The 13,541-nt window shown below is 41.2% G+C and overlaps 2 protein-coding genes across 2 annotated transcripts in view; one reads left to right on the top strand and one right to left on the bottom strand.

Annotated features, from left to right (window-relative positions):
* Positions 1-5,406: 5,406 nt before the first annotated feature.
* On the top strand, positions 5,407-11,552 carry LOC310933932 (uncharacterized protein). The gene is made up of 8 exons (XM_083897502.1): positions 5,407-5,709; positions 6,486-6,538; positions 7,458-7,625; positions 7,707-8,140; positions 8,226-8,402; positions 8,507-9,244; positions 9,894-10,755; positions 10,833-11,552. The coding sequence occupies exons 1-8, from the start codon at positions 5,531-5,533 to the stop codon at positions 11,219-11,221; spliced, it is 3,000 nt and encodes a 999-aa protein (XP_083753628.1). The 5' UTR covers positions 5,407-5,530; the 3' UTR covers positions 11,222-11,552.
* A 1,307-nt stretch (positions 11,553-12,859) lies between these two features.
* LOC310933931 (ubiquitin carboxyl-terminal hydrolase 54-like) overlaps positions 12,860-13,541 on the bottom strand; it is a gene marked incomplete at its 5' end in the record, with an annotated part of 12,316 nt that continues 11,634 nt past the window's right edge. Inside the window, one exon of the mRNA XM_083897501.1 lies at positions 12,860-13,478. Coding sequence (XP_083753627.1) covers positions 12,871-13,478 — 608 coding nt within the window. The 3' untranslated portion in view covers positions 12,860-12,870. The remainder of the gene's footprint in view (positions 13,479-13,541) is intronic.

Here is a 13,541-nt window from a genome sequence, read left to right as displayed (position 1 = left end):
TAGTATGACGTTTTTGTCAAATTTTGGCCAAAAACTTTTTGGTCACATTTTTTTTTTCAAATTTTGGACGACTGTAGTATGAAGTTTTTGTCAGATTTTGGACCAAAAAATTTTTGTCAAAGATTTTTTCAAATTTTGGACGACATAGTATAGTATGATGGTTTTGTGAAATTTTAGACCAAAAATTTTTGGCCCAATTTTTTTTTTAAAATTTTGGACGACATAGTGTAGCATGAGTTTTTTGTCAAATTTTGGACCAAACATTTTTGGTCAAAATTTTTTTTTAAATTTTGGACAACATAGTGTAGTATGAGTTTTTGGTCCAAAATTTGAACTAAACTTTTTTTGTCAAATATTTTTTCAAATTTTGGAGGACATAGTATGACGTTTTTGTAAAATTTTGGCTGAAAAATTTTTGGTCAAATTTTTTTTTTCAAATTTTGGACGACAGTGTTGTATGACGTTTTTTGTCAAATTTTGGACCAAACATTTTTGGTCAAAATTTTTTTTTAAATTTTGGACGACATAGTGTAGTATGAGTTTTTGGTCCAAAATTTGAACTAAACTTTTTTTGTCAAATATTTTTTCAAATTTTGGAGGACAGTATGACGTTTTTGTCAAATTTTGGACCAAACATTTTGGGTCAATTTTTTTTAAAGATTTTGGACGACATAGTATAGTATGACGTTTTTGACAAATTTTGGATCCAAAATTTTGGGTAATTCTTTTTTTTTCAAATTTTGAACGACATAATATTGTATGATGGTTTTGTGAAATTTTAGACCAAAAATTTTTGGCCCAATTTTTTTTTTTTAATTTTAGACGACATAGTGTAGTATGAGTTTTTTGTAAAATTTTGGACCAATGTATGACGTTTTTGTAAAATTTTGGCCGAAAACTTTTTGGTCACATTTTTTTTTTTTAATTTTGGACGACATAGTGTAGTATGAGTTTTTTGTCAAATTTTGGACCAAAAATTTTTGGTCAAAGATTTTTTCAAATTTTGGACGACATAGTATAGTATGATGGTTTTGTGAAATTTTAGACCAAAAATTTTTGGCCCAATTCTTTTTTTTTAAATTTTGGACGACATAGTGTAGTATGAGTTTTTTGTCAAATTTTGGACCAAACATTTTTGGTCAAAAAATTTTTTTAAATTTTGGACGACATAGTGTAGTATGAGTTTTTGGTCCAAAATTTGAACTAAACTTTTTTTGTCAAATATTTTTTCAAATTTTGGAGGACATAGTATGACGTTTTTGTAAAATTTTGGCCGAAAAATTTTTGGTCACATTTTTTTTTTCAAATTTTGGACGACAGTGTAGTATGACGTTTTTTGTCAAATTTTGGACCAAACATTTTTGGTCAAAATTTTTTTTTAAATTTTGGACGACATAGTGTAGTATGAGTTTTTGGTCCAAAATTTGAACTAAACTTTTTTTGTCAAATATTTTTTCAAATTTTGGAGGACATAGTATGACGTTTTTGTCAAATTTTGGACCAAACATTTTGGGTCAATTTTTTTTAAAGATTTTGGACGACATAGTATAGTATGACGTTTTTGACAAATTTTGGATCCAAAATTTTGGGTAATTTTTTTTTTTCAAATTTTGAACGACATAGTATAGTATGATGGTTTTGTCAAATTTTGGACGAAAAAATTTTGGTCAAATTTCTTTTTTCAAATTTTGGACGACATAGTGTAGTATGAGTTTTTTGTCAAATTTTGGACCAAAAATTTTTGGTCAAAATGTTTTTTTTAAGATTTTGGACGACATAGTATAGTATGACGTTTTTGACAAATTTTGGATCCAAAATTTTGGGTAATTTTTTTTTTTCAAATTTTGAACGACATAATATTGTATGATGGTTTTGTGAAATTTTAGACCAAAAATTTTTGGCCCAATTTTTTTTTTTACATTTTGGACGACATAGTGTAGTATGAGTTTTTGGTCCAAAATTTGAACTAAACTTTTTTTGTCAAATATTTTTTCAAATTTTGGAGGACATAGTATGACGTTTTTGTAAAATTTTGGACGAAAAAATTTTGGTCAAATTTCTTTTTTCAAATTTTGGACGACATAGTGTAGTATGAGTTTTTTGTCAAATTTTGGACCAAAAATTTTTGGTCAAAATGTTTTTTTTAAGATTTTGGACGACATAGTATAGTATGACGTTTTTGACAAATTTTGGATCCAAAATTTTGGGTAATTTTTTTTTTTCAAATTTTGAACGACATAATATTGTATGATGGTTTTGTGAAATTTTAGACCAAAAATTTTTGGCCCAATTTTTTTTTTAAATTTTGGACGACATAGTGTAGTATGAGTTTTTGGTCCAAAATTTGAACTAAACTTTTTTTGTCAAATATTTTTTCAAATTTTGGAGGACATAGTATGACGTTTTTGTAAAATTTTGGCCGAAAAATTTTTGGTCACATTTTTTTTTTCAAATTTTGGACGACAGTGTATTATGAGTTTTTTGTCAAATTTTGGACCAAACATTTTTGGTCAAAATTTTTTTTTAAATTTTGGACGACATAGTGTAGTATGAGTTTTGGTCCAAAATTTGAACTAAACTTTTTTTGTCAAATATTTTTTCAAATTTTGGAGGACATAGTATGACGTTTTTGTCAAATTTTGGACCAAACATTTTGGGTCAATTTTTTTTAAAGATTTTGGACGACATAGTATAGTATGACGTTTTTGACAAATTTTGGGTAATTTTTTTTTTTTCAAATTTTGAACGACATAATATTGTATGATGGTTTTTGTGAAATTTTAGACCAAAAATTTTGGCCCAATTTTTTTTTTTTAATTTTGGACGACATAGTGTAGTATGAGTTTTTTGTCAAATTTTGGACCAAACATTTTTGGTCAAAATTTTTTTTTTAATTTTGGACGACAGTGTAGTATGAGTTTTTGGTCCAAAATTTGAACTAAACTTTTTTTGTCAAATATTTTTTCAAATTTTGGAGGACATAGTATGACGTTTTTGTAAAATTTTGGCCAAAAACTTTTTGGTCACATTTTTTTTTTCAAATTTTGGACGACAGTGTAGTATGAAGTTTTTGTCAAATTTTGGACCAAAAATTTTTTGTCAAAGATTTTTTCAAATTTTGGACGACATAGTATAGTATGATGGTTTTGTGAAATTTTAGACCAAAAATTTTTGGCCCAATTTTTTTTTTTAAATTTTGGACGACATAGTGTAGTATGAGTTTTTTGTCAAATTTTGGACCAAACATTTTTGGTCAAAATTTTTTTTTAAATTTTGGACAACATAGTGTAGTATGAGTTTTTGGTCCAAAATTTGAACTAAACTTTTTTTGTCAAATATTTTTTCAAATTTTGGAGGACATAGTATGACGTTTTTGTAAAATTTTGGCCGAAAAATTTTTGGTCACATTTTTTTTTTCAAATTTTGGACGACAGTGTAGTATGACGTTTTTTGTCAAATTTTGGACCAAACATTTTTGGTCAAAAATTTTTTTTAAATTTTGGACGACATAGTGTAGTATGAGTTTTTGGTCCAAAATTTGAACTAAACTTTTTTTGTCAAATATTTTTTCAAATTTTGGAGGACATAGTATGACGTTTTTGTCAAATTTTGGACCAAACATTTTGGGTCAATTTTTTTTAAAGATTTTGGACGACATAGTATAGTATGACGTTTTTGACAAATTTTGGATCCAAAATTTTGGGTAATTTTTTTTTTTTCAAATTTTGAACGACATAATATTGTATGATGGTTTTGTGAAATTTTAGACCAAAAATTTTTGGCCCAATTTTTTTTTTTTAATTTTAGACGACATAGTGTAGTATGAGTTTTTTGTCAAATTTTGGACCAAACATTTTTGGTCAAAATTTTTTTTTAAATTTTGGACAACATAGTGTAGTATGAGTTTTTGGTCCAAAATTTGAACTAAACTTTTTTTGTCAAATATTTTTTCAAATTTTGGAGGACATAGTATGACGTTTTTGTAAAATTTTGGCCGAAAAATTTTTGGTCACATTTGTTTTTTTCAAATTTTGGACGACAGTGTAGTATGACGTTTTTTGTCAAATTTTGGACCAAACATTTTTGGTCAAATTTTTTTTTTAAATTTTGGACGACATAGTGTAGTGAGTTTTTGGTCCAAAATTTGAACTAAACTTTTTTTGTCAAATATTTTTTCAAATTTTGGAGGACATAGTATGACGTTTTTGACAAATTTTGGATCCAAAATTTTGGGTAATTTTTTTTTTTCAAATTTTGAACGACATAATATTGTATGATGGTTTTGTGAAATTTTAGACCAAAAATTTTTGGCCCAATTTTTTTTTTACATTTTGGTCGACATAGTATAGTATGACGTTAAATTTTGGACCAAAAAAAAGTTCTTTGTAGATGTCGTTCATGGAGTAGATATTTGTAATTGTATTATTTATAAAGTGGAAATGCTGGTCCTCAGTATGCAGCAAGTACAAGAATGTGTGTGTGTGTGTGTGTGTGTGTGTGTGGGTGTGTCAGCAGCTAACAGTCGTAAAAACAGAACAAGTCCAGGAAACAGACATTATTTCATTGTTACACAAACAAACATCGCAGCAGTTTGTTGATCCTCGAGCGTCAGGAGTGATGGACGTGTGTCTCATTTATGAACCTGAACTCTGAGAGAGTTAAAGTGAACTCTGAGGACGAAGGGAAGGAGAAGGAGTGAAATACAGACGAACACTAAACACTTTAACACCAAACACTTTAACACTAAACACTTTAACACTAAACACTTTAACACCAAACACTTTAACACTTTAACACTTTAACACTAAACACTTTAACACTAAACACTTTAACACTAAACACTTTAACACTTTAACACTTTAACACTAAACACTTTAACACTAAACACTTTAACACTTTAACACCAAACACTTTAACACTAAACACTTTAACACTAAACACTTTAACACTAAACACTTTAACACTAAACACTTTAACACCAAACACTTTAACACTAAACACTTTAACACTAAACACTTTAACACTTTAACACCAAACACTTTAACACTAAACACTTTAACACTAAACACTTTAACACTAAACACTTTAACACTTTAACACCAAACACTTTAACACTAAACACTTTAACACTAAACACTTTAACACTTTAACACTTTAACACTAAACACTTTAACACTGACTCTTGAATCAGGTCAAAGTGAGGCGTCAACAAACCCTACAGCACAGGAAGGAGGGGGCGTGGTCACCCACCCTGGCCACACCCCCTCACCCACACACCCCTCCCTCTGCCCAAGAGGGTAAATGAAGCTGCTGTTGTTTGAACTTCCACTCAGAGCTGAGGAGGATCAGGACCAGTACCAGGACCAGGACCAGGATCAGGATCAGGATCAGGACCAGGATCAGGATCAGGATCAGGATCAGGACCAGGATCAGGATCAGGATCAGGATCAGGATCAGGACCAGGATCAGGATCAGGATCAGGATCAGGACCAGTACCAAGATCAGGACCAGGATCAGGACCAGGATCAGGATGACAGAACCAGAACTGGTTCTGGTTCTGGGTTTACTGGGTCTGCTGCTGAGCGCTCAGTGTGAGGTGAGAGCTCGAGATCCTGAGGAGGAGGAGGGAGGAAGAGGAGGAGGGGGCGTGTCTGAGAGTGTGGACACGCCCCCTACAGGAGACAGAGGGAATGACGCCGTCAGGACCGGGTGAGTTTATTATTTTACTGTAAATGTGATGGAAACAGAAGAAGAAGAAGTGAGGCTTTTATTTTGAAGGGTTCAAACCTAATGAAGACAAAAGAAGTGTTTTTAAAAAAAGACTTCCTGTTCACCACTTCCTGTTTGTGTGTGGACAGACAGAGAGACATGGTGGACAGACACAGGGACATTTTAATCTTTAAACTTATTTTAAATACGTGGGTGTATTTTTGTTCATGTGTGGGCAACATTCATAACAACATTCATAACAACATTCACAGACTCTAGAGGACAGATTTAAATATTCCTGCTCTCCAGAGACGACTGAGGAAGTGACTGAGTCACATGGTCAGATAAGAAGTTAGAGGGACACGTCTCTGTGTGTCTGTCCACATCAGTGTCTCTGTGTCTTAAATGTCTCTTTAAATGTGAGACATTTAAATGTCTTTGACCAAAATAACAACATGTTTCCTGTGTTTGTCTCTGTTTTACAGACAGAGAAAATAAAAGTCCAGCTTTTATAAAAAACAATAAACACAAGTGTGTCCACCCCCTCAATGAAAGCAACACTTGGTACGGCCCTGCTGCCACTTCCTGTCACTCTGCTTCCTGTGCTCCGCCCCCTTTTTATAAATCCTGTGAGAAATAAGACAAAGATTTAATTTTCACAGAAATGAAAGTTAAAAAAACACCAGGTTTACTCTAATGTGTGTGTGTGTGTGTGTGTGTGTGTGTGTGTGTGTGTGTGTGTGTGTGTGTGTGTGTGTGTGTGTGTGTGTGTGTAGGTATAAGCCTCTCTCCCCTGTGAAGATCTCCACTCCTCTGCTCACACACACAGGTAAAAACACACAGGGTAAATACACACACACACACACACACACACACACACACACAGGTAAACACACACACAGGTAAAAACACACACACACACAGGTAATCACACACACACACACATACAGGTAAACACACACACACACAGGTAAACACACACAGATAAACACACACACACACACACACAGGTAAAGACACACAGGTAAAAACACACACACACACGCACAGGTAAACACACACACACACAGATAAACACACACACACACACAGGTAAAGACACACACACAGGTAAACACACACACAGGTAAACACACACACACACACACAGATAAACACACACAGATAAACACACACACACACACACAGGTAAAGACACACAGGTAAAAACACACACACACACGCACAGGTAAACACACACACACACAGATAAACACACACACACACACAGGTAAAGACACACACACAGGTTAACACACACACACACAGATAAACACACACACACAGGTAAAGACACACACACAGGTAAACACACACACAGGTAAACACACACACACACACACAGATAAACACACACACACACAGGTAAACACACACACACACACACAGGTAAATACACACAGGTAAACACACACACACACACACACACACACAGGAAACACACTTTAGTGTAGAAACAGACGTGAGACTTTTACTTTGAAAACCAGGAGTGTTTTAGTGCAGATGACCTTCATGGTCATGTGATCATGTGGGGGGGGCGTGGTCTAGAGCTCCTGAGGCTCCACATTAAAGGTCAAGAGGTCACTTCAGTTTAACAATGACCAGGAAAAACACAACTTCCCATCAGCCACCACAGCGCCTCACTTCCTGTCTCTTTGTCCCTGTGACAGATTGACCTTTGACCTGCTGATGATGTCATTGTGTTTCAGACGTCCAGGATCAGCACGACCACACAACCACACACCCCGCCCGTGACACAGGCCACGCCCACAACTCCCATCACACGCCCCATGACCTGGACTCAGGCCACGCCCACCACGGCGCTGATAGGTTGAACCCACACCGTGGACGCCAACATCAACCACGCCACTATCCCTGTGAGTACACACACACACACACACACACACACGTGATAAAGGTCAAAGGTCAGAGTTTTTTCTAACTTTCCTCACCTGTAGACGATGATGACGCCGCCCACCATTACCCAGAATTCCCTGAGATGATGGCTCTGGTCCTGTCCCAGCTGCAGCCGCTCCTCCATCACTTCAACCGCTCTGTGGATCACCTGACCCGACAGGTGGGCGACCTCGCCCGGGAGGTGCTGCAGCTGAAGGGCGGGCGGCTGGGGGCGGAGCTTCAGCAGCAGGCGGAGCTTCAGCCGCAGGCGGGGCCAACAGAGGCGCTTCAGCACAACCAGGAAGCAGAGGAGATATTAGACGCCAAACTGGACGAGGTGTACGATCACATCAGGGAGGTCCAGGCACAGATGGAGACGCACAAGATGGACGTGGACAACAGACTCCAATCCCAGCATGCAATGCTGCACCACAACCTCACCAGCTTCAAGATGGACACGGACGTGAAGCTGAAACGTCAGCAGAAGACGCTGCAGGTCAGAGGTCGACGTCTCTGTCTCATATACTGTATGTAACGTTCACTCTGACCTCTGACCTTTGACCTCTGACCTCTGACCCCAGATCAGCCTGCAGGCCATCAACGCCACACTGTCAGACCTGAAGGTCGACCAGGATCAGACCCACGCCCCGCCCCCTCCCTCCATGCTCCGCCCACAGCCACTGGCGTCCACAGACTCGTCCACGCTGTGGGACGCCATCGAGCGTCTGGACAACATGGTGGTCAACAACACGGTCAAGGTGGGCGGAGCTTTGTGTCGGAGGTCACTTTATTATCAAGTGACCTCTGACCTCTGTCATTCAAAGTCTCTTTGTGTTCTCTGCTCTGTGATTGGCTGGTGCAGGTGGGCGGGCTGATAGAGGACGTGGGCGTGGCCTCAGGAAACATCCAGAGACTCAGGTTTGACCTGAAGGATCTGGAGAAGATGATCAACAAAACCGCTCGACGCAGTCAGATCCTCTTCATGGAGACGGGGCTGGAGGTGGAGGAGGCTAAGGTGGGCGTCCTGAAGGAGGTGCACCAGCTGACGCACAACGTGACTCAGCTGACGCACAACGTGACTCTGCTGACGCACAACGTGACTCTGCTGACGCACAACGTGACTCGGCTGACGCACAACGTGACTCGGCTGACGCACAACGTGACTCTGCTGACGCACAACGTGACTCTGCTGACGCACAACGTGACTCTGCTGACTCACAACGTGACTCTGCTGACGCACAACGTGACTCTGCTGACTCACAACGTGACTCAGCTGACTCACAACGTGACTCTGCTGACGCACAACGTGACTCAGCTGACGCACAACGTGACTCAACACACCGATCACCTTCAGGACATGGACGTGGACATGGATTATCTGTTCACCGTCCACTATCAGAACCACTCTTCCCCCGACTGTGACTGTAAGGCACTGACGGCCGCCGTGGTTCAGCTGGAGAGGGGCGTGGCCAATGTGACAGCCCTGGCCAATGAGAACAGAATAGCCCTGGAAGAGGATGATGATGGAGGGGTGGAGCCATGGGGCGGAGCCAGTGACTGGGAGGCGGCGGTGGAGGCGCTGCAACATGGTCTTCATGAGGTAACAAAACTCACTCACTCACATTCACTCACTCACTCACTCAGTCATTCATTCACATTCACTTGTTCACACACTCACTCACTCATTCACATTCACTCACTCATTCACTCACTCACTCACTCACTCACTCACTCATTCACATTCACATTCACTCACTCACATTCACTCACTCACTCACTCACATTCACTCACTCATTCACATTCACTCACTCACTCATTGACTCACTCACTCACTCACACATTCACTCACTCACTCACTCATTCACTCACTCACTCAGTCATTCATTCACATTCACTTGTTCACACACTCACTCACTCATTCACATTCACTCACTCATTCACACATTCACTCACTCACTCACTCACTCATTCACTCACTCACTCATTCACATTCACTCACACATTCACTCACTCATTCACATTCACTCATTCACTCACTCACTCACTCACTCACATTCACTCACTCATTCACTCACTCACTCACTCAGTCATTCATTCACATTCACTTGTTCACACACTCACTCATTCACTCATTCACTCATTCAATCACTAACTCACTCATTCACACATTCACTCACTCACTCACTCATTCACTCACTCATTCATTCATTCATTCATTCACTCATTCATTCACCCCTCCCTCCTGTAGGTGAGAGAGTCTGTAGTCCTGGATCAGACCAGGACCAGAACCAGGACCCAGAGCATGAACTTGACTCTGGAGCAGCTCAGCAGCTCAGTGACCTTCAGCGCGGCGGAGGTCAAAGGTCTGAAGGAGGAGGAGGAGCAGCTGAAGAAGGAGCTGCAGCTTCTCTCCGGCTTCTTCAACTCTCTGCTCAAAGACGCCGTCAGACACAGCTCCGTCCTGGAGCTCCTCCTGGGCGAGGAGGTGCTGGAGTTCCTGGAGCTGCCGGTCCAGGAGCAGGAGGCCAACTCCATCCCAGCCCTGAAGGAGCAGCTGAGGAAGCTGCAGGAGGAGCTGAGAAGACACAGTGGAGCTGACAGAGAGGAGGTGCCATCTGCTGACCAACCCTCCTCCTCCTCCTCCTCCTCCTCCTCCTACCTCCTCCCTGTTAACAGTGGAGAAGCCGCCCAGGAGAAGCAGCACGTCCTGCGTCCAGAGTCTGAAGGAGACGGCAGTGATCTGTGGAACCTGGAGAACCTGGTGCAGGAGCTGATGCTGAAGGTGAAGCAGCTGGAGGACAAACTCTGCTCCTCCACAGAGAGGGAGGTGCTGTCCAAGCTGCAGGAGGAGGTGATGTGGCTGAAGAGAGGCCTGGAGGAACATCTGAGGCTCTTCAAGAACGTCTTCACCAACGCTGACGTTCTGCTGAAGTCAGATGCAGCTCTGGACCTGGATAAGGTTTGGCAACTGGTGAAGAACCAGAAAACTAAGAAAGACAGGAAGAGAGGAGGAGGAGCCACCGGAGGAGGAGCCACAGGAGGAGGAGCCACAGGAGGAGGGGAGGAGCCAGGAAGAAGAGGAAACCATAGAAACAGGAGGGATTTACCTGGTGAGTGACACATGATAAGGACATGTGGACGAGCACAGAGGACACATGTTCATCACTTCTCCTGCTTCTCTCTCCAGGTGGCGCTCTTGTGTCAGAAGACTCCGTGATGTTCGTGGCGTCTCTGAAGATTTCCAACAGCGTGGTGACGTTTGATTGGTCTCTGAACCGAGGACACGTCCACTCAGACACCTTCACCGCTCCTGTGGGCGGGGTCTACGTCTTCATCCTCACCTTGGATCTAAAGTCTGGCTCCGCCCATGTGGTCCTCAGGAAAGGGGGCGGGGTTTCAGTGTCTCTAAACCGACAGAATGTGACAGCGGCGGGGGGGCGGGGGGGGCGGTCCACCTCTGTGGGACTCCTGCGGCTCAGGAAAGGGGAGGAGATATGGCTGGAGCTGAGGGGCGGGGCATGGGCGGAGTCAGAGGACAATGTCTTCACTGGGTTATTACTGCATCGCACCACCTGAGGGCGCTGTGCAACAATCAGCTGGGAATCAAACCATCAACCCTTCAACTGCCGACTGCAGACTGGAGATGTGAGGAAATAAAACATTAAATAAAAATGTTTTGACTGTAAATAAACACGACAGCTCGCCCCCTGGTGGCAGGGGTCATAACTCTGCCCCCAACATCATCAACAAAATGTGTTTTATTTTTTCTTTACACTTTGGTTTAATTATTGATTCAATTATGAAGACGTGATTGACAGCTGAGGAAACAGAGAATGTGATTGGATTATCTGGTTCTGGATTTTTATGAGACTCAAAGCAAATATTCAGACTGATCTGATTTAATCTCAGATTAAACTGAACATTTATGATGAAGACGAATCTTTTACATATTTTGATCAAAAGAAAACATTTGTTGTGATAAATCCCATATATTGATGATATATTTATATAAATAATCTGAGTTTGTTTGTCAATAAAAACCTTTTATCTGCACTGGTTTATGTTTATTTATTTATTTATTCTAATAACAATCAGTTAAAAGAGCAGAAACTTCTCCTTTTCTCTGTCAAAATAAAATAAAAGGGAGGAAAATTCCAAAGAAAATCTGAAAAATACAAAGATGAAAGTTTGTAGAAAACAAATCCATTTTAATAATGAAACTCTTTATTATATTAATTCATTCTATCTTTGTTTACTTCATGTCAGTGAAAATATAAGTATATTCTGAGCAGATTAGATGATTCACAGTCGAGTCACTGCTTTAATAAACATCAGCATATAATTATTATTGTTATTATTGTTATTACCGTGGAATAATAACCCAAAATAAAACACCATGCTAAATATTAGCTGCAACCCTTTCAAAATAAAAGCTCATAGCTATTCATCTAAAATCCTCTAACAGGAAGAGAAACCACAGAAGTCAGGGATGAGGAGGCGGGGCTTCACAGAGGAGGCGGGGTTTCACAGAGGCGGCGGCTATCTCTGCTTTAGACGAGTAGATTAGGTCTATAGATGTGGAGTATAATCAGATTATAATCTGTTTAAACCACATATGAATATGAACAGAGGTTTATGAGCAGGACTTCCTGTGATTTAAACTGTGACCTCTGACCTCTGTCTCTAGGACTCCTCCCCCTCACTGTCAACGAGGAAGTAAACGAGGTGACGACATGTTCATGTGTTCATCGTTGATCGTTGGTCTCCTTCATAAATCAAGTCAACAACGATCAGCTGTGGATGATAGAAGTTATTACTAAAACTTAGATAAACGTCTTTATCAATGTTTCATCTTGGTTGAAAACAAATTCCAGGACTTTTCCCTCCAAAGATCTTTGCTCTGAACACGACTTCTATTCTACCACTGATTGAACAAATAATACCATTCACTGACAGTAGGGGGAGCACAGAGCCAGTCCTTCAGTGTTTGATTGACCTCAATGACACAAAGTGACCACACGAGGCAGCAGAGGACCAGCAGCTCCTGAGGACTTTGGTGTGGGAGAGTGAGTGTGTGTCACAGTGAGACAAAGACGTCCTCATGTCCTCATGTCCTCATGTCCTCATGTCCTCAACATCATGGACTTAAACCGACGTAGATTTGAGCCCCATGTGTCTTTAAAGTCTCAGGCTGGTCCTGAGCAGCAGGGGGCGCTGTGACTGTGTCAGCTGAGTGGGCGGAGCTGAGCCACATCAGCGCTGCAGGTGGAGCAGAGTGGGCGTGGCAGCTCAGCAGGGAGGAGTCCACAGAGCGAGCAGAGACGAGGAGGAGGAAGTGGGCGGGGCTTCACAGACCTATACACAACATCACGACGCCAGTCGCCCTCAGGGGGGACGTCCAGGCGCACAGGGTGGGCGGGGCCTTCGCCCGGCGACCTGAGCTGCTGACGAGGGCAGTGAGCTGACCTCCTGACCTCTGACCTCCTGACCTCTGACCTCCTGACCTCTGACCTGCTGACCTCACCATGGTGACCGTTGGAGCGGCGGGGGCGGGGCAGTGTGGCGTACAGACTCTGTGGAGCAGGAGGGAGGGCGGAGCTTGAGCACACTCTGGGTCTGGGGAGGGAGGAGGAAAAGGAGCAGGAAGGCGGAGCACGGCGAGGAGCCTGAGGAGGAGCCTGTGGAGGAGCCTGAGGAGGAGCCTGAGGAGGAGCCTGGGGAGGAGCCTGGGGCAGCTGAGCATGACTCAGCAGAACGCTGTCGGTGTTTTGACCACGGAGGAGAGTCTGATGACGGTCAGAAAAAAACAAAGACGGGAAACTCGGTCCAACTCCTGAGGACGAGAAGAAGGAGGAGGAGGAGGAGGAGGAGGAGGAGGAGGAGGAGGAGGAGGAGG

The sequence above is a fragment of the Microchirus variegatus genome, assembly GCF_963457635.1.
Source record: "Microchirus variegatus genome assembly, chromosome: 11".
Taxonomy (NCBI): Eukaryota; Metazoa; Chordata; class Actinopteri; order Pleuronectiformes; family Soleidae; genus Microchirus; species Microchirus variegatus.
Note: the sequence above shows the minus strand (reverse complement) of the source record. Positions and strands in the feature narration are given on the sequence as shown.